At 41.4% G+C, this 21,453-nt stretch overlaps 1 protein-coding gene across 2 annotated transcripts in view; it reads left to right on the forward strand.

Annotated features, from left to right (window-relative positions):
- armh3 (armadillo like helical domain containing 3) overlaps positions 1-20,682 on the forward strand; it is a 123,417-nt gene extending 102,735 nt beyond the window's left edge. For both annotated transcript variants that reach the window (XM_048608770.1, XM_048608771.1), the window contains exons 25-26: positions 18,689-18,805; positions 19,894-20,682. In XM_048608770.1, coding sequence (XP_048464727.1) covers positions 18,689-18,805; positions 19,894-19,986 — 210 coding nt within the window. In that variant the 3' untranslated portion in view covers positions 19,987-20,682. The remainder of the gene's footprint in view (positions 1-18,688; positions 18,806-19,893) is intronic.
- The last annotated feature ends 771 nt before the right edge of the window (positions 20,683-21,453 follow it).

Consider the following 21,453-nt stretch of genomic DNA (forward strand, 5'->3'; position numbering starts at 1 on the left):
TCTGAGGAAGGGTCACCGGACCCGAAACGTTAACTCTGTTTTCTCCTTCACAGATACTGCCAGACCTGCTGAGCTTTTCCAGCAACTTTGTTTTTGTCAGTATTCTGACTTGCTGCAGTAGTATAGTGATAATGTCACTAGACTAGTAATCCAGACCCCCATGTTATTGTTCTGGGGACATGGCTGTGAAATCCACCATGACAGATGGTGAAACTTGAAGTGAACAGAAACTGTCGAAGACCAGAGCTAGCTCCTATAATAGAAGAATTTGGTCTTTCATATTACTGATTGCATTGTGTTTTTACTGGCACAAGTTGTTTCTGGGTCTTGTTACGTATCTCTAGGTAATGGTAGGACTGCCCAGATAATGAGAGTAGTTATTGTAATGGTTGATTAAAGCAACATGAGCATTTACTTCATACGAATATTTTGGTGAAATGTTGCTCATCAGGAGAAGAGATATCAGGGCTGTGAAAGGCAGCAATTTTTATTTACAGCAATTTGTATTGGTATGCATCATTCTCAAACAAGCTATACCATTGGTTAGATACAGAGTAAAGCTCTCTATACACAGTCCTCATTAAACATTCCCAGAACAGTTGCAGCATGGGGTTAGGTACAGAGTAAATGTCCCTCTACATTGTCCCCAGCAAACACTCCCAGGAAAGTACAGCACAAGGTTGGATACATAGTAAATCTCCCCCTGTGTTCCATCAGATATTTCAGATTCTGTATAGCTCAAATTGTATGCGGAGTTTGAATCTATACCTGCCTCCTGAGTGTTTGATGTTGACAATGCTCATGGCATATTCTGCTCACAAGCACTGACACCCTTCACCTTGATAAATACAAATCAAGCTCTTAAATTATGTTGGTAAAAATGTGCACCTTTTGTGGGAGGCTTACTGGCTCTCATCCCAGCTGTGACAGCTGACACCACAGCCTGAATTATATTATTTTACTGTTATTCGTTTTGAGATGAAATGCAAGTACAAATGAAAGGAAATTTAAACTGTATTTACTGACATGATTAAAATTAATCTGTGAATATTCAGCTTTCAGGGTAGCTATTAGAATTGTAGAATAGTTGCAGCATAAGAGGAAGCCACTCAGTCCTTCTCGTTCAGGATGCCTCTCTGCAAAAACAACTTAGCCGATCCCAAATCCCACACCCGTCCCTTCCTCCGAGCCCAGCAATTCTTTCTTCTTCTTAATAATTACTGAATTCCCTGTTGAAAGGGCCTCTATTACCTTCAAAGGCAGACCATTCCAGATTCCAACTATTCACTGCATGAAATTTTTTTTTTTCCCTCATGTCACCCTGGTTCTTTTGCCTTAAATCGTGTCCCCTGTTTCTCATCCCTTCTAATGGGAATGGTTTCTCCCACCCTGTCTTAAATCCCTCAACATGTTGAAGTTTTCTCTTGACCTTTTCTCTGTCAATACAACAATTCTAGTTTCTCTAAACTGTCCCCTTATCTCTGTGACCATTCTCCTGATTCTTGTATTGGTGTCCACTCAAATTGCTTGGCATCCTTTCTAAAGTATGGTGCATATAATTGGACACAAGATTGAGCCAGTGTTTTATAAAGATTTATCATAACTTATTTGTTTTTGCTCTCTATACCTCTATCTATAAAGCCCAGTTTCCAATCGACCTGTATAACCAATAAAAACTGAAAGAATTGCAGATGAGGATCAGCAACAAAAACAGAAATTGCTGGAAAAGCTCAGTTGGCCTAGCAGCATCTGTGGAGAGAAATCAGAGTTAACATTTCAGGTTAAGTGACCCTTCCTCAGACCTAAATAACCACTTGCCATACCTGCTGTACTACCTTTAAACAATTTGGGCACATACGTTCCTGGATCTCCTGCTCCTGTAACCCCTTTAGAATTGTGACCTTTATTTTTCAGTTGCCTTTCCTCATTTTTCCCGCCAAACTGTATCCTGTCACACTGCTCTAGATTAAATTTAATCTGCCACGTGTCACATTCCACTAGCTTGTTTGTGTCCTCTTGTACAGTTTAGTCACATTTAGTGAGGAAGACTGCCATTATTTAACTGACAGATTGGGAATGATTCTATTAATACTCTGTATTTTACAGTCTTCCAGTATTCTATAGGCAACGCCACTGGCTTTTTAAATTGTAAATATTTTACTTTCATTCACTGTTGATAAGTGTGAGGTCATCCATTTTGGTAGGAATAACAGCAAAATGGACTATGTTTTAAATGGTAAAAAATTGCAGCACGCTGCTGTGCAAAGGGACTTGGGTATCCTTGTGCATGAATTGCTGAAGGTGGGATTGCAGGTGCAGCAAGTGATTAAAAAGGCAAATGGAATTTTGTCTGCCATTGCCCGAGGGATGGAGTTTAAAAACGGAGGTTATGCTGCAGCTGTATAGGGTCCTGGTGAGGCCACACCTGGAGTACTGTGTGCAGTTTTGGTCTCCTTACTTGGGAAGAGATATACTAGCACTGGAGGGGGTGCAGAGGAGATTCACTCGGTTGATTCCAGAGTTGAGAGGGTTGGATTATGAGGAGAGACTGAGTAGGCTGGGATTATACTCATTGGAATTTAGAAGAATGAGGGGAGATCTTATAGAAACATGTAAGGTTATGAAGGGAATAGATAAGGTGGAGGCAGGGAGGTTGTTTCCGCTAGCAGGTGAAACTAGGACTAAAGGGCATCACCTCAAAACAAAGGGAAGCAGATGTAGGACTGAGGTCAGGAGGAACTTCTTCACCCAAAGGGTTGTGAATCTGTGGAATTCCCTGCCCAGTGAAGTGGTTGAAGCTACCTCGCTGAATGTTTTTAAGGCGAGGCTAGATAAATTTTTGAACAGTAAAGGAATTAAGGGTTATGGTGAGTGGGCGGGTAAGTGGAGCTGAGTCTCAAAGATCAGCCATGATCTTATTAAATAGCGGGGCAGGCTCGAGGGGCCAGATGGCCTACTCCTGCTCCTAGTTCTTATGTTCTTATGATGACACTCCTATACAAACTATGCACTTGTGTTAAAGGATAGCTTGCATTTGTATATCACCTTTCAGGATATCCCAATGTATCTTACAGTTATTAGTGTTTTTGAAATGTACCAATATTAGGAAATGTGGCAGCTGTAAGTATACAGTAAGGCCTAACACCAGCATGATTGAGCGATAAACATTATGCCCGGCTCTGGGGAGAATTCTGTTGCTTTTTTTTTTTAATTTGTGTTCATGTGATCATTTGCATCCACGTTGGTTTTGATATCTCATTTGAAAGTTGACAATAATGCTGCAATCCCCTCAGAACTGAAACTGTAACATTAGCCTGGAATTTGTGCTAACACCTCTGGAATAGGAATTGAAACCACAACCTGTTGAGTTGGAGATGAGAGTGCTTGCACTGGGTAGGAGAAAAATGAGAGAGCAGACCATAAAACACAAACCCTTTGCACTAATTTCATATTACTGTCAGTGTGGATGTTGGAGATTTGATTTAAAAACAATGTGCTGGAGAAAGCATGTCTAGCAGCATCTGTAGAGAGGAAAAAACCAGGTAACATTTTGTGTCTGATATATCTCTTCAATTCCAATAAAGAGACATTAGAATCAACATTCTGTCTTCACAGATGCTGCCAGACCTACAGAGTTTCTGTTTTTGTTGTTTATAATCCTTTGATATTACTGTTTGAAGAAACAATAATGTTTCCCACCCTTTGATTCTCCTTATTAAATGCATTTGAGGTGGATTACCTTTTTTTTCTTACAACTTGGTATATGAATATACAATGAAGAGCAGTGCTGAATTATGGAAATTGCAAAGGCCTCGTACTTTGTGGTCCTGGTCCTATTTTAAGTCAGGGTTGCACTGAGGAGCTGGAGGAAGCCATTCAGCCTGTTGAGCTTGTTGCTCCATTCTTCAACTTCCATCTGCTCACCAAATCCTTTGATCCCCTTACCCAACAAATAGCTGTCAATCTTCATTTTAATCGATCTCCAAATTCTTTTTGAGGCCCAGCTTTTTGAGGGAATGTATCCCACATTTCCAAAGGCTTTCCAGTTTGTCCATTTGCAGAAACAGAATCAACAGGAACTTGGACTTTTAGTTTTGTTACAGTGACCGAAGTATTCCTATGGTGTATTTATTAAACAAGGGAACGTTGTTTACCTTGTAGTGCGAAAATGATGTGTTAGTGTTTATCCATGAGCAATGCCTGAGGAGATGAGTTAGTATCATAAATGTGTGAGATAACCCAGAAGTTAAAATGATAAAATACAAGTTCAAATACAGGGGTATTCAATAAGATGGAGATGGTGGGTGGAGTGTTAACTGCATCTGGAGGTGATGTTCTTTTCAGCAGGAACCCTTCAGCCCCATTACCCAAGTTATAGGCCCTTGGCATTGACAGGCAGGAAAAGACCAGCTGCTCCATCAAGCCTGCCTCCTTGCATCATGAAGACTCAAACATCATGACTAAACACATCTATGCAATCCAATGAAAGAGGTTCAAGGGGACAAAACCCAAGGCTGATGACTGGGAAGGAAAAAGAATCTGAAAAATGCCCTTCCGATCTCCTGAAGTGGTTGAAGGCAGCCTGGGAAACCACATGATGTGAAATTGTTCTTTGTATGTACTGGCATAGCTTTGAGCATCACCAAGATGTTTGACCTTCTGAGAAAGACCCTAGAGAATGATGTGAGCTTGTGGAATAGTTGGTCTCACTCAGTTATTGTGCGGTCAGTTTGGGGAAAGGAAGATTGGCAAGAAAAGGAGCAGTGGGTAGCTGCTGGAGCTGCAAGGGTTACTGAAAATTTCACCTACTCCACATCAAGAAGTAGTGATCCTTCTGGTTTATCAACAAAAAGCAGTAATCCACAGCCAAAAATTTTTCATTCTCCGAATGAGCTTAGGAAATCAAGAAATGAAATGGCACACGTTCTTAAAAATGTCGTTGTTGGCTGATGATTGCTATAAAGCTCTTTCCAGTAGTGTTTTTAATAGGCAGTTGTATCTACTTCCTGGCTTAATCTGTTTTCTGTCACTTATTCCTGAGATGCATTCAGCGAAACATTTTAGAATCAGTCAACAACAGCTTTAATATCAGCCCTCCCCTAATTTGCTTTTCTCTTCAAAATTATGCTGTTTGCTGAATTCCTTTTAGTTTAAAATTCCAGTTTCTCTCCCAAGTTCATCTAGGACTGATGTGGCCACTTCTGCCATCACATTCCAGTCGCCATCCTTCATTTAGGAGACTAGACAATGATAGCAGCAGGACATCTGACTTTAGATGGCATCATTTAAGGGAAAACTGACATTCCAATCACACCTTACACAAGATGGGGATGTCCCTGAATGCTTTTCAGCCAAAAAAGCCTTTCTCAAAGTGGATTGACTGTTGTATTACAGGAAATATGGCAGTCAGTTTACCCAAGGGAAGATCTCTCAAGTAACCACACTTTTCAGGTGATAACTAATAGAAAAGTATTGACATGAGGCTTTTACAATAGATTATCGAGTCATAGAATCATTCAGCATGGAAGCAGACCCTTTGGTCCAACCGGTCCATGCCAAGTTAAATTAGTCCCACCTGCCTGCTCCTGGCCCATCTCCCTCTAAACCTTTCCTACTCGTGCACTTATCCCGAATGTATTTTAAACATTGTAATTGTGTCCGCATCCGCCACTTCCTCAGGAAGTTCAGAGTGTGTGAAAAATTCGCCCCTCATGTCTTTTTTAAATCTCTCTCCTGTCACCTTAAAAACGTGCCCCTTGGTCTTAAAATCACCCATCTTAGGGAAAAGACACCTACTATTAGCCCTATCTATAACCCCTCATTTAATTTATAAACTTCTATAAGTCGTTGAACATTTTTTATGGCTGCGCTAGAAAGGTTGTTGATTGACAAGAGAGTCAGAGGTCCTGGGGAGTGTTGCTGAACAAAAAGACTTCGGAGTGCAGGTTCATAGTTCCTTGAAAGTGGTGTCGCAGGTAGACCAGATAGTGAAGAAGGCATTTGGTTTGCTTGCATTTTTTTTGGTCAGTGCATTGAATGTAGAAGTTGGGAGGTCATGTTGAGGCTGTACAGAACATTGGTTAGGCCACCTTTGGAATCCTGCGTGCAGTTCTGGTCTCCCTGCTATCGGAAAGATGTTCCGTTACATTGGTCTTGAATAAGATGAATTGCTGTAAGTATAGAATGACTTACTTTAATATTACTTCATAAAGACATAAAGCATTGAAGGAAGCTGTTCGGTCTGTTGTTACTGTGTCAGCTCTTTGAAAGAGCTGTCCAATTAGTGCCACCCCCTCATCCCTTCCGATCTCCTTCCTCTGGCACTTTTCTCCCAGCCCTATGAACTTTTCCTTTTCAACTATTTATCCAGTTCCTATCTGAACATTCTAATGAATCTGTTTCAATTTACATTTTCAGGCACCATATTCAAGCTCATTACTACCCACTGTGCAAAAACAAAAAAGTGTCTCTATCGCCCCTAACTCTCACTAAACATCTGTGTCCTCTTGTTAGCACCCTCTGCCTAGCTGCCAGTGAAAATAAGATTCTCCATATTTATATAAGGAGAATCATCTCTTCATTTCTGGCTTATCTATATAACCAAAATTTCTATCGCTGCAGCGTATCTTTCTGCACAACTGCTGTGCATGTTTTGTTCAATAATGGTGCGGAAGACAAGCCTACTCTTTGGTAAACGATTGTACTTTTACCTCCTGCTTCCAAAACCTGTGTACCATTTCTTACCTTATTCTGTTTTATTGACATTTCTGGGGGTTAGTGCCCATTTTGAAGTCAACAAAGAGCATTATTCAAACACCAAAGACCCAGTTCTGAAAATTTTCTGACATTTGATGCTTAAACGTGTCAATCTCCTCACTTCACCATCTCCCTTCCCCCACTTCGGTCTGCAGAATTTTAAAGCTCATCCCAGTGACAGCTAACCACTCATTTCATGCTTATATCATCCTACACTACTCAGCCTTGTTGTTGACCTTGATCCTTTATCCTGCCTTCTGCAAATGCAATAAAAAAGAGATGAGCACGCATAGATGAAAAGTATTATTGGTCTATTTTTAAAAAAAATGAGAAGTTATAATGCCCAGTTCACTTCATCTAAGTGTTTAACCTTTAGCATTTAATCCTCAGCCTTCTCTTTCCAAAGATTGCTGTCTTGATAGAGATATGCTTTTATCTTTTAAGTTATTCCAGTGCAGTTGGCATGTCACACCAGTTGAAAATGTGACCAGAGCTTGCTGGCATTGTATTCAACACGTTCTAGTCTACATGAAGTAGGTGCTGTGTTTAGGATTTCCTGTGTTGATTGCTTCCAGTTCTTTACTCTTGCAAGATTCAGGCTTTTGCTGCATTTCTACTTTATCAACAGCAACTTACATTTGTACAGCACCTTTAGTGTAGTAAAATCGTGCCAAGGCTTTCACAATTTAAAATTTAACATTGGGTCACATAAAGAGGCATAGAGGGTGTAGTGATTGGAACCGCGTTGACCTCATTGACTATGAGGTCGTTGGCCTAGGTTAACAACCCCAATCAATCAGGAAAGCCCTGGCTCACCAACATAACCAGGAGATTAATCTCCTCAGTTCAGGGGACTGACTCCAAGCTAGCTAGCCATAGTATTGTGCACTAGTAAATAAAGGGATGACTTGGTGACGGGATACCAGCTTTGGTGCAGTTATTTCCGAGGGTTTAACTAGAAGCTTGACATGTAGGTGATTTCAGGAAGATGGTGTGAGTTAGGGAGCGAATTCGGAGTTTGGGCCCTAGACAACTGAAGGCATATCAGTTGATGTTGGATGAGTTGAATGGAGAGTGGACAAAACACCAGAGTGGAGGAACACAAACAACCTTTCTGAGCAAGATGTAGGTGGCCATGTTTTTATATGTGAGCCTGGACAGTGAGAGTTGACCACTCTTTCAGTCTGCCAGTGGAGTGGAACTATGGATGATTTGGCTTTTGTCCTTAGTTGTATGATCTGTTGGGGGTCACTGGACTACAGTCAGGGGTTGAAACTCTCAAAGAAGCCTCTTACTTCTCTCCTCACCATTCAAGGATGTTAACCTCAGCCTCTGGGCTCACAGGGAGTCGATGGCCTAGTGGTGTTATCGCTAGACTATTAACCTGGAGACCAAGGTGATGTTCTGGGACCTGGGTTTGAATCTTACCTTGGCAGATGGAGGAATATGAATTCAATAATAATCTGGAATTAAAAGTCTAATAATGACCATGAAACTATTGTCAGTTGTTTGAAAAACCATCTAGTTAACTAATCATCTAGTTCCTTTGGGGAGGGAAACAGCCACCTTATCTGGTATGTCCTACATGTGACTCTGGACCCACAAGCAATGTGGTTGACTGTGGGCAATAAATGCTGGCCTAGCCAGCGATGCCCAAATCCTGTGAATGAATTAAAAACAAAACTCTGCATTAACCAGTGGTCCCATAGTCTTTGACCCTGAATCGTGCTGCTACACCTCACTTGCGATATCAGGAGAATAAAGCCCAGGACCTTCAATTGAAAGTTTACAGTGCAGGCCATTTTCTTAGACCCATAATATTACCTCGGGCTGATAGCTTCTGATTGAACAACTGAATGAGATGTCACTGAATCAGGTTAAGCTTTCAGTGCTTGTGCTCCTGCAATTAAAGAAAGTCGATCAGCAACTAAGAAACCGTAAATTGTGCCAACATTGTGCACCAGCTTAGTTCCCATTTGAATGAAGAGGGAGAGCACAAAATTACTTCTCCCTCAGATTCACATGTACAAGCACAGAGTCTATTTCTGTGGATAAGGAGCTGAGACCAATGTTACAGCACTCGCTAGCACCTTGTTTCCCTGTGGCTGCAAAGCTTCATTAATCAGAGCAGTTCAGGCAATGATTTTTATTTTTAAGTGTTTTAATAAGTAATTGTCATTAGGCCGAAGTTGGATTAATTCACCAACTGTGTCTCATTACAGTTTCTCTGACCTTGTGATAATCACAGATGTCAAACCTGATCACAGTGTTTGCAGCTGCGCCCTGTTACATCCCACTGAGGATATAACATTTGAACAAGGAGCAGGAGCAGGAGTAGGCCATTCAGTCCTTCAAACCTGCTCTGCCATTCGGTAAGATCATGGTTGACCCATAATCCCACCTACCTATGATAACCTTTCATCCCCTTGCTTAACAAGAATCCGTCCGCTAATTTGAAGAACTGCGGATGCTGAAGGTATGAAGCAAAACAGAAGTTCCGGGAGAAACTCTGCGTTCCGTCCACAGATGCTGCCAGACCTGGTGAGTTTCTCCAGCAATTTATGATTTTAAGAATCCATGCACTTCCACCTTTAAAAATATTCAAAGACTCTGCTTCTGCCACCTTTTAGGAAGCGAATTCCAAAGACTCATGACCCTATGTGACAAAAACTGTTGCCTCTTATATATAATACCCTTACTTTTAAACAGTGACCCTAAGTTCTAGATTCTCCCATAAGTAGAAACATCCTCTCCAAATCATCATGTGAGACCTCTCAAGGATCTTGCATTTTACAGTCACATTGTTTCTTATTTCTGCTGGAGGCAAGAAAAATAAGCCTAGCTTGTACAGACTTTCCTTACAGGACAACTCGGCCATTCCTGGTATTAGTCTGGTAAACATTCTCCATCAGCTTCTAATGTGTTGATACCCCTATCATGTATGGGTATCACACATGCATTTGCACTCTCAAAAATAGTGCATTTGTATATGCATGCGCACAGAATTGCACATATATCCTCTTGTACACATATATAATCACCTTCAAATTCACACATATGGGCATACAAGCCCTCCAATGCATACACATGCAGACAAACCCACCCTCAGGTGTGCACTTTAGCTCGCCTGTCACCACTGAGGAACTGAGGTGAAGGCTTGCGGCACATAGTGATGGAAATCTAAGGTCAAAAAGAAAACTCAGCAGAGCCGGAACTGGTGATGAGGTGTTATGTAATTTAGATTTTAAAAGTGTGAATTTTGTTTGGAGTTGGGTGATGTAGCACTGCAATGGCCAGGCCTTGGAACAGAGTGTTACAGTAGTAGATGCTGTTGCTAGTTTTGGTGAGAACTTAGTGAGAGAGCAGGTAAGAGGAAGAATTGGCACAGCGGTACCTTTTATTCTTAGGAGAAGCACTAACATTATGCATTTGTGCGATTAAAGACAAGGTGGAAAGCTGTGGAGACAGAGGTAGGAGCCTGAAAATGAGAGAGGTAATTGATTACGGGAGTTTAAGTGGAGTTGAGATGAGACTCCCAGGGTGTGCCCTGTTCCTATTTAGGTTGGAAGTCAGATGCCAGAATTGAAAGAATACTTTGCTGTTAATTCTTCAAATCTTCCCCAAATACTTGTCTTCTGAGACTTAGGTTTGGTTCAGCTCCAATCTATAAGACTGAGACGAAAGGAATCACCCTGGCATTCTGCCATGCAACCTCTGAAGTATCTTTTGACCAGAACCGAGAAGAAACAAAATTCCAGTCACCAGTATGAATGTCACACATCCTTAAGTATTTGAATAAAACAAAATGTACAGGATTATAAAAGATGAGTTAGGATTATACATCCTGCAGCCAAAGTGAAATCACTGCAGTACTCCTATTTTACACTCAGAGTGAACCCACAATGATGGCCATTACCTCCAAGAGCCACAGACTTCTTATTGCTTTGTTATTAGTGTCAGCTGGCTCAGTGGGTTGTGCTGTCCCCTCTGAATCAGATACTTTTGGGTACAAACCCCACCTGAGACCAGAGCACAAAATCTAGAATATACTCCATTGCGGGACTGCTGCGCTGTCAAATGTGCATCTCTCGTGAGATTTTTATTCATAGCTCTGCCTACGCTGTCAGATGAGTGAAATATCCCAAGGCACAATTGGAAGAAGAGCAGGGAATTGTTTAATTCTACAAATAACATCACTAAACCATGCCTGGTCATTCATCACATTGCTGTTTGTGGGAACTTCCCATGTGTAAATTGGTTGCTACATTTTCTACATTTGCATAGAAACCTAGGAGCAGGTGAAGGCCATTCAGCCCATTGACCCTGTTCTGCCATTCAGCACGATCATAGTTGGTCATCCACTTCCATGTCTATTTCCCTTGTTATCCCATGTCCTTTTGCATCAGTGGTATTTAGAAATTTATCAATCTCTACTTTAAGTATGCTCAAGAGTTTCCACAGCTCTCTGAGACAGAAAATTCCAAACATTATAAAACTCAGTTTAAAAAAAAATTCTCCTCATCTCAGTCCTAAGTGACTTCCTCCTTATTTAGAAGTTTTGCCTCCTCGTTCTAGACTCCCCAGCAAGGGGAAACGTTTTACCTGCCTGTAAGTATTTTGTAGATTTCAATAAAATCATCTCTCATTCTTGGAAAATCAGGTGAATACACACCCAGTTTACTCAAGCTTTCTTCGTCGAACACACCCGTCATCTTGGAGAGAATCTGGTGAGAACAGTGACTACATTGCAAAAGCATTATATTGGCTGGCACTATATAATGCAAGGTTTTCACCTTTGCCTATTGGACCTATTTGTGGCCTTTGTAACAGGCCGATAGGTGCAGAGTTATATTGGAGTGAGTCATAATGGTCACCTCAATCTAAAAGTCCAGTCATTTCCCCATTTGCTTCCAGTGTATTCATCATTATGCGTACTCCCTCTGTCAGAATGGTGGAGATCATCATTAGCCAGAAACTTAAACGGGCTGGGCAGAAAGTGCAGGGCAGAGTTGGGTGCATACATCTTAAACATAGTCATCTGCGTGTCAGGACATGAGGAACCACTCCTCCACTTGCCCAAATGGGCACACCAGAAACCACATTCAAGTAGATTAACATCTTTGAGGAAGGTCCTGTATTTCTTTATTCACAAATCACGGACAGCTAACATGCAGGTGCAACATGCAATTAATTAGAAACAGCATGTTGTCCTTTATCTATTATCAGATTTGAATACAGGAATAAAGGTCTCTTGTTTCAACTGTACAGAACTTTGGTGAGACCACACCAAGAGTATTGTGTGCAGCTTTAATCCCTTTATCATAGGAAGGATACATTTGCTATAGAGGGAGGTTCACTACAGTGTTTCCTGGCATGATGGAATAGCTCCAAGAGGGGAGATTGAGAATACTGGACTTGTATTGTCAAGAGTTTAGACAAAAATTAGAGTTGATCCCACTGAAGCATATAAACTTTTTACAGGGTTTGACAGGGTGGATGCAGAAAGGTGATTTTCCCCCTGTCTTAAGGGGCTAGAATGAAAGGAACCATCTCAGAATAAGGGATGAACCATTTAGGACTGAGATGGAGAGGAATTTCTTCACTCTGAGTCAACAGCATGGAAACAGACCCTTCAGTCCTACCAGTCCATGCCACCTATTCACTCAGGTGGTGAATCTTTGGAATTCTGGACCTCAAAGGGTTGTAGATGGTTAGTCATTTGAGTATATTCAAGATAGGGATTGATAGATTTCTAAATATTACTTGCATCAAGGAAAATAGGAGGAGTGTGGGAAAGTGATCGGGCATGATCTAGAATGGCATGGCAGGCTCAAGGGGGTGAATAGCCTACTCCTATTCCTGTGTTTCTGTTTCTTAGAAAGCAGTCCTGCTTGATGCTGCCTGTCATAGGACACTAACTCTTCCACCCATGAACCACTGTGACTGTGGTATTTATGACTTACAAGAGGCATCACAGCAACTCAGCAAAGTTATTTTGGCAGTATCTCCCTAACCTGCCTACTAACCTGCATTGAATAGGTCATGAGCAGCACTGGTTTGGGAATATCATTATGAATTAGTCAACCAGAGTCTGTGGGCATGTGGGTTTAAATCTCACCACCTCAGATGGTGGAATTGAAATTCAATTAACAAATCTGGAATTGAAAGCCAGTATCAGTGGTGGTGGCATGAAGCTATTACCAACCAGCTTCAAAATCTAGTTCTGGTTCACTACTGTCCTCTAGGGAAGGAAATCTATCATCCTTACCGAGTCTGGCCTACATATGACTCCAGATACACAGCAATGTGGTTGACTTAATTGTCCTCTGAATGGCCTGACAAGTCCCTTTATTGAAAAGGCAGTTAGGGCTGTGCTTTAAATGGTCGGAAATTTTCCCACATCTCGTGAAAGAAGAAAGAAAACAACTTGTGCCACAGTCCTATGTTGGACTTACATAGCAAGTCCTTCCTCGGGCTTGGGTTAAATCCAACTAATACGGTGATACAAACCAATATAAAGACTGCAGCAGTGCAAGATGGTATCCAACGACCAACTCCGAGGTTAAAGATGGAGAATAAATCTGGTTTTGCTTTAGGCCCACTTCTGCAGAAATAGTTTTCTTTCTGTAAATCAGTTACTGTGTTCAGATAACATGATACCATTATAACATTAAGAGGGAAAGAGTGTCAATGTGTGAAACAAGTGTTTCATGTCGTAATGAGGACTCAGATCCTGAGCATCGTGAGCTCTGTCCCTGGTCTTAGCTGCAGTTTTGATCAGAAGCAGTGCAGTTGCCCTCTATGTCCTTGATACAGAGTGCAGAAGTCAGCTTGGATTTCCACTCCTGCTTTGTAAGTTTACCTTTTTCAAATAATCTTTCTTGGGTTTTGAGCCTTGCTGGTAATGTTAGAATTTAGTATCCATCACCAGTTGCCCCATGAGAAGGTGGTACTGAACACCTTGAGCTACTGAAATCATTGGTATGCAGGGGAAACCATAATGTTGTTAAGGAATGAGTTACAGATTTTTGACACAGGAACACTGAAGGTACAGAGATAAAGTTCCAAGTCAAGATGCTGTGAGACTTGGAAGGGAACTTGCAAATTGTGGTGTTCCCATACGTCTTTTGCCCTTGTCCTGGGTTATGGAAGTCGTAGGTTTAGATAGTCTGCTGAAAAATCCTTGGGAAGTTGCTGTAGTGCATCTTGTGGATAGCTCACATTGCAGATATGGTCTGCTGGTATATACTCTACATTCATGTACCTGCACACCTGAGCATAGGAGAGAAGGAGAATTCTTGCCCATTTGCCAATGTCAGGAGCTGTCACCAAAGCCAAGAATGGCTGACTACTCAAGAGCAATGATCAGCTCTGAGAACCTCCTGTCTAATGGAACTTGGTATTTTCCTGGCCGATTATAGTTATTCATTTCATAAGATCAACGGATGGGCAGAGAAGGAGTTTATTCTGGCTCGGCTTAAATGGAGCCAGTTCAGTACTAGATGAGGGAATTAGATGTTGTAGAGCAGATGCAGGAGATGATTGATTCAATGGGGGTGGATGGTGGTATGGCAGGTCATTTTGTAAAAGGAAGAAGTCACATGACAGCAGGTTGTAGTCCAACAGGTTTATTTGAAGTCACAAGCTTTCGGAGCATTGCTCCTTCGTCAGGTGAAGGAGTTGGACTACAACCTGCTGTCGTGTGACATCTGACTTTGTCCATCCCAGTCCAATACCTCCACATCTTGTAAAAAGGAAGTCATGCTGTCTGAGAAGGAACGACCTGTTCGGGCTGAATGGACTTCTGTTTCAAGCTTTGCTACCATCTAAATCAATGCAGATTCCCAACAGGGTGGGATCAATATTGGAAAATGTTAAATTTCTAAAGTAAACATGTTTGCCAGATCTTCTGGAACAAGATGTGATAAGGTCATTGTCATTAAACTGTTCTGGCAACTCCTACTGAATGATACATGGGGGCTGTTCCACTGAGCATGATTCCAAAACAGTTTAGTATTGCTAAATATGTGACATTGTCAGTGTGTAAGAGTCATCCATCAGAAAACACTCTAGCCGTTTTGTCCATGCTTGGTGCTCAGCTTAGAGTGATTGAACAGTGTATTCACACCAATGCTGCTTTGAGTTTTGCATTTCAGCTCTTGATAGCATTTATTTCCATCCCAGAGCCCACTATGTTAAAGTCCAGTATCTGTAAAGTCTTATCTCCGTCTACAGAACTCTATTCCCTGCCTTACCTTTTCACCCCCTCACTCCCTGTAATCTACTTGCTTGAAAACCCAAGCATTGTCAGCAATTTGAGAATTTGAATTCAGTTCAAAAGTTATTTTACCTATAGTGTGTGATATTTAATATACTTGAATAAAGACTCAAGGTAACCATTTTCATTCTGGACTGTTGTGACTGACTTTCTCTGGAATTTACTCCCTAATGTGTCACTGTAACTTCCCAAAGTCTCCATCTGTCATCTCCTGTCTTCACTTAATGAAGATGCTGACAGACTGCTTCGAAATGTGAGATATCACAGACTCTTGACCACCTCCCTGTGTACCACACCCATGCCTGGTCTGTGGTGTTTTATGAAAATTGGTGTTGTTTCGATTCTTGTCCAAACCCACCCTCCAACAGTGCAATGAATGGTGATCTTAGACTCTGTGACTTTCCCCACCCTGCCTTGCCCAGCCCTGAGAAATGGAAGTTTCCACAACTGAGAACCGTGAATCCAGAACATTTGACGGATCAACCCAAGGCCTTGCTGATCTTGAACATCACAAGGAATGTTATAATCTCATTTGGAAGTATTGCACAGTAGCCCATGTTCCTTTTCAGTTTAGTCTGTGATTGTACTATCTTCATGTTACTACCTAATAGTGGAAAGACATATAATGATGTGCAGAACGTTTTCAGACCTCACTCTGCCAATGTAAGGGAAAAGAAAAAGCCTGCTATGTATAGCATCTTTCAAAACCTCAGAGATCCTAAAGATATTTATGCTGAATAACGGTTTCCTACGTACTGGTAAAAAACTATGCTAAATGGTAAGAGTATTCTCGGAGCTGGGGTTTATGTTTGCTGTATAGCATTTCAGTTGCACTAGCAATGCTTTGACACAGCAGGTGTGTTATCAACAGTACAGGAGCAATAGTATTCAGTTCAGCCCCTCAAGTCTCTTCTGCCATTGAACTAGATTTTGAAGATCTCTAACGCAACTCCAGCCTTTGTTCCAGACTGATTGTTCTTCTACTGTCAGCTGCACTCCAAGTATCAGTGCAACCTATCCTGGAGCACTGACCGAAGCCCAACTCCAGAATATGAACAGAGGGCCTAAACCACCATTCCCAAAGCATTAGGTGTCAGAGATGACATCCTTCAAGTCAGATATAAGATCAAGGACCCATTTGCTTGTTCTAGGTAGAAGTGAACGAAAAAGATTTCATTGGTTTCTTTTAAAGAATCCAGTCAGTCTTACCATTGCATGATTGTGTGTGTTGCAGCACTGAGAACACTATATTTCAGGCCACAATTGAAATTTCTGAAGAAGGGTCTAGGCCCGAAACATCAGCCTTCCTGCTCCTCTGATGCTGCTTGGCCTGCTGTGTTCATCCAGCTCTACACCTTGTTATCTTAGAAATCTTACTGATTTCTTTTGGTTGGTTTCCAGTCATTCTGTTCCAGATTGCAAATCTTCGTGTCAAAGTTGATGGTTTAGGGTCAAATATGGCATCTGTAATTGTCTGAGTTTCTGTTATAAGCTCCAATTGTAATATTGCAGTTCTTGTTTTTAAATCTCTCCATAGCTTGACCTCTTCTCCATTTTTGTAAACTTTTCCAGCCCTACAACCCTCTGTGATCTCTGCACTTCTCCAGTTCTGGTCTCTTGCACATTTCTGAAATTAATGGCTTCGCTGTTGGAAGCCATGCCTTTTAGCTCCCTTGATCCTAATCTTTGATATTTCCTCTTTAGATCTGTCAACCTCTCTATCTCTTCTTTAAAAATGCTCTTTAAAACCTGTCTCACGTGTCCTACAAATATCCTAATGTAGTTTGGTGGCAAGTTTCTTGTTTGATAACACACTCGTAATACACTTTAAAACACTTTACAATGCTAATGACCCTGAAATACTGCAAGATGTTATTGTAAATAATGGATTTATTTTATGTAGTCATGCGTTTCCACCTCTGGATCCGTTATTTATTGTTTGCCAGTTTTCTAATGACCTGACATTATTTTCAAACATATCAGATAATTCTATGCTTGGGGGATCTCAGACTATCCTAATTACCACATGCTTTCCTGTCCCTAGACGGCACCTTGTGCATTATGGGACCATTCATTCCTATTACCAGCTCATTATCATTTTGAATCTGTGAAAATACAGTGAAGATAGGCTGGTGGGCACTGGGTTTTATTTTTGAGAAACCAAGTTGCAAATGTTCAGGCAAGTATCGATGCATTTATACATATGTGCATGGAGAAAGCTGTCAAAATTGAAGACTGGCAGGCTTCTTGTGCGCTTGTTTCAGCAATTGTGTTTGACTTTACATGAAGCTAATGGAATATTGTCCCAGGTCATGAGGATTATTTGGGATGATTAATGCCTGTGAATGTCCATCTAAACAGCTTCCTCTCCAAGAGCAGACCTACTTAACCCATTCATCTCTTTCCAGTAACCTAGCTAATGCTTTCAATTTCTTTTCATTGTAAGTGATAATTCAAACTAGAAAGCTCTTCTTAACAACACCTTTCTTCAAAATTCCTCTCTTTTTTTGCTAAAATTAGAACGCAAGGAAAAAGCAAACTTCACTTCTTAAATATATATTGACTTTGGTGTTCATGGCAAATCATAATTGATCTCAGCAGCATTATCTCAGAAAAATATGGCTGTATGTTGTATCAGGTCAAACTGCTGTTTGTAAATTAAACAATTGAGGTGACGGGTGGAAAGAGGAGAGGGGTCCATGTATTTATTCTGTTTCTGTTATCCTGCTCTCGCATTGAGAGCAGTAAAGTCACTGGCAGAAATGTTTAGAAGCTTTTAAAGTAGGAACAGGAATGGGCCATTCAGCCCATTGAGTCTGCACTACCAATCAGTATAATCATGGTTGATCTTCTATTACAGCTCTGTGCTTCACTCTTTCCCATATTGTTGAGCGTTTAGTGTCTAGAAATCTATTTCTTTCTTAAATATATTTGGTAACTTGGCCTCCTCAGCCTTCTGTGGTAGAGTATTCTCTGATATCACACCGAATTCTCTGATATTTTGAATGAGGTCACTGGCAGAGGGCGGTGATGTTGTGCAAGGAGTGAGGTCACAGGTGGAGGGCTGTAACACTGCTGGGGGAGCAATGATGTCACTGGCGCAAGGATTCAGCAACACTAATTGTTCCCAAACAACTTCTGAATCATTGGACTGAAAGCATTTGACCTACTGTCAATTGAAATTGAGATTGTAATCTGTAGGGCAGTAGTTTCTGGGAACATTGTGATAATGTGATTATGGATGTTTCAAGCTCTTTCGAGAATAAAGTTTATGTACCTAATAGTGTAAAAGTTACATATCCTGAACCAAGTCGAAAAGCTGTATTGAATGGCAAGTTTTATTTTAATGGAAGTTTATCATCAATGTTTAGTCATCTGAATTGATCTTTTCTTCATCCTGTGCATCCTCCTCCTCCTCCCTCACCCATTCTTGCAATATTCGAGACAAAACTCAGCATGTGGTAGTTGTTTTTGGGTGCTGAAAAGGAATCAGTTAGATGCTCTGGGACTGTTCATCTCACTGTTACCACCAGATTCTCCAGGGTTTTAAGGCCCTTAAATCATTGAACAAAATGTTACTTGATTGGCCTTGTTTTGCTACCTTTTCTCTGCTTCGGCCTCTGTGTTTCAGTAATAGTGTTCCTGTCTCCTCAGGTGTTGGAGGTAGTACGCTCTAACTATGACACACTGACACTGAAGCTCCAGGACGGGTTGGACCAGTACGAACGTTACTCAGAGCAGCCCAAAGAGGCAGCCTTCTTCAAAGAGCTGGTAAGAAAGCAATGTTTGTCCCATGTAGACAGACCCTGTGCAGTTAAAGACGAGAAACAAAGATCTTGCATTTTTGTTGGGCCGTTCATGACCTTGCGGCATCTTAAAATATTATTTAGCCAACAGAGTACTTTTTGAAACAAAGTCATTGGAATACAGAAAATACGAAAGCCCAAGTTGTGTACAGCAAAGTCCCACAAACAGCTGTGTGACAATGTTCAAGTAATCTGTTAGTGGTATTGGTTAAAGGATAAGTATTGGCCAACATTGTGGGAGAACACACCCTGCTCCTCTTTTTGTATAGGGGTCACGGGCAGACAGAGTTTCTCAGCCCAGATTATGTGTCCATGTCCCTGGATTGAGATTTTTTGAATCTGTGGTAGAAGTGTTACTCAGTAAGCCATGGCAAGCACAACGTGGGAAATCTCTGGCAATATCAAGAGAATGGATAAGGTGAATAGCCAAGGTCTTTTTGCTACAGGAGAGGAGTGCAAAATTAGAGGGCATACAGTTAGGGTGAGAGGGGAAAGTTTTAAAAAGGACCCAAGGGGTAACCTTTTCATGTAGAGGATAGTGCGTGTATGGAACGAACTGCCAGAGGAAGTACAATTATAACATTTAAAAGGCATCTGGAAGGGTATATGAATAGGGAGGGATTAGAGGGATATAGGCCAAATGCGGCAAATGGGACTAGGTCAGATTGGAATATCTGATCGGTGCAAACAAATTGGAAAAAAGAGGTCTGTTTGTGTGCTACATGACCCTTTATCTCTATATAAAATGTAAAGTGCTGCAGGTGTTACAAATCTGAAATCAAAACATAAAATTCTGGATATGCCTAATGGATCAGGCAGCATGCACGGAGAGAAAACAGAGTTAACATTTCAGGGCTGTGATCTGTGGCCAATGCTGATGAAAGGACATAACCCTGAAATATTAACTCTGATTTTCTCTGCAAACATGCTGCCTGACCTGCTAAAAATTTTCAACATATTCTGTTTCTATTAAAGTGAAACTTTAGCCTTTTTATTTGTGTTGACTCCATTGCAGAGTAATCCATCACTGAGAGATTCTCTGTCCTCCCATAGGTCCGCTCCATCAGTCTTAATGTGAGGAAGAATCTTGCTGTTAATACACTGAGCCAGGAAATCTTGCTGAAAGAGTTCTCCACCATCTCCTGAAAGTGGCCTCTGTCTGTCAGCCCCGTGCCCCCACCTCTGGTTTCCTAGCACAATGATATTTGATTTTCTTTTCCATTGGATTATCATGTAATGATTTCTCCCTTTTTTTAAGAAAGAATATGCAATGGTATTCGTCGATTGACCTCTTGCAGTGCATGTTGTTTGTGGCAATCTGAATACCGTCAGGGCAAAACTGGCTTTACAGCGAGGGCAAGGAACGTCAACTGTGCAGCTTCATACTGCATCCCTGAGGTCGGACTCTCGGAACTCCTTGAATTCTTTTTGTTGATTTTTGTAAAGCCGGAAGCCTGGTCCTGGCATCACAGCGGAGTGACACAGATGTCCCTGGTCTCCTGAGTATTATACCTTTCCTTCTCCCTGGCTGGGCTTCCTTACTCAGTGTCAAGAGCGACTGGCTGTGTGACCAGATTCCACGGTCACACATGTGTGACAGTCTTGGTGAGTTTGAGTTACCATTTCTGCTCGGGGAACAAGAGTCCTGCAGACTATCTGAACTTATTGAGAGCTGAACCTGGCCGGGCCAGTGTGTGTCGGTTTGCTGTGAGCTGGCTCGAACTTTTTAATGCTGATCCCTAGTTACTGTGTTTACTGGAAGTGTCATTCGCTGCTCCCAAGTGATGCAGCTTCTTATCTCGTTGTGGAATGTGCTTTGGACAATAAAGAACTGTAACATAGCATCTTTTTCAGGAAGCCATCTTTCTTCCAGCTAGGATTGGAAGTGTTATCTTGTTAAAATTCAGAACTCTGTAGCAAAAGCACTCGGGGGGGCATTAGAAACGGCTCAAGAACGGCCAGGTTTACCCAGTGTAAGTTTCCAAGTTGGTTCTACTCCATATCGGGATCTGATCACAGTTAAACAATGATAAAAGAGTGTACTGTCAGCCTTGGCATCCATGGGCCAGAGAGACAAAACTCACAAGGTTGTCCCATGCCTAACTGTTCATTCTGTCTCTCTTTCGCTCTTTGTCTTGCTCTCTCTATATCTCTCTTTTTCTATCTGTATCTCTCTCCAACCCAACCCTTCCCCATTCCCCATTGGAAGATGGGCTCAGGCTCTGATACACAACCCAAAATTTGGTCCCTTTAATAATAACTGTGTAATCAGACACCTCGCCATCTCTTTGCCAGTTGCACTCAACCCAGTGCTAGAGAACATGCACTATCTATAAATCCATCACTTCAAGGTGAAAGACACCTGGTGGCTTGCTGAGGGGAGAGTCGGGAAGCTCTGTTTTCCAATTCAGAGGTTATGACTCTGGTTTCAAGGCTTCCCCAAAGAGGAGTCTGTTGGAAATGCACACTTTCATTTTCTGGTGAAATTCAAAGGGAAAAAAAAACTGGTGTAATTCAGCCTGAGCATCATGAGTGAATGTATTGGATTAACATATATCATGATTTATGCTGCTGCATTCTTGTATTTCAGTAGAGGTATGTGCTGATAGGTGA

The sequence above is a fragment of the Rhincodon typus genome, chromosome 20 (genome assembly GCF_021869965.1).
Source record: "Rhincodon typus isolate 14 chromosome 20, sRhiTyp1.1, whole genome shotgun sequence".
NCBI classification, from domain to species: domain Eukaryota; kingdom Metazoa; phylum Chordata; class Chondrichthyes; order Orectolobiformes; family Rhincodontidae; genus Rhincodon; species Rhincodon typus.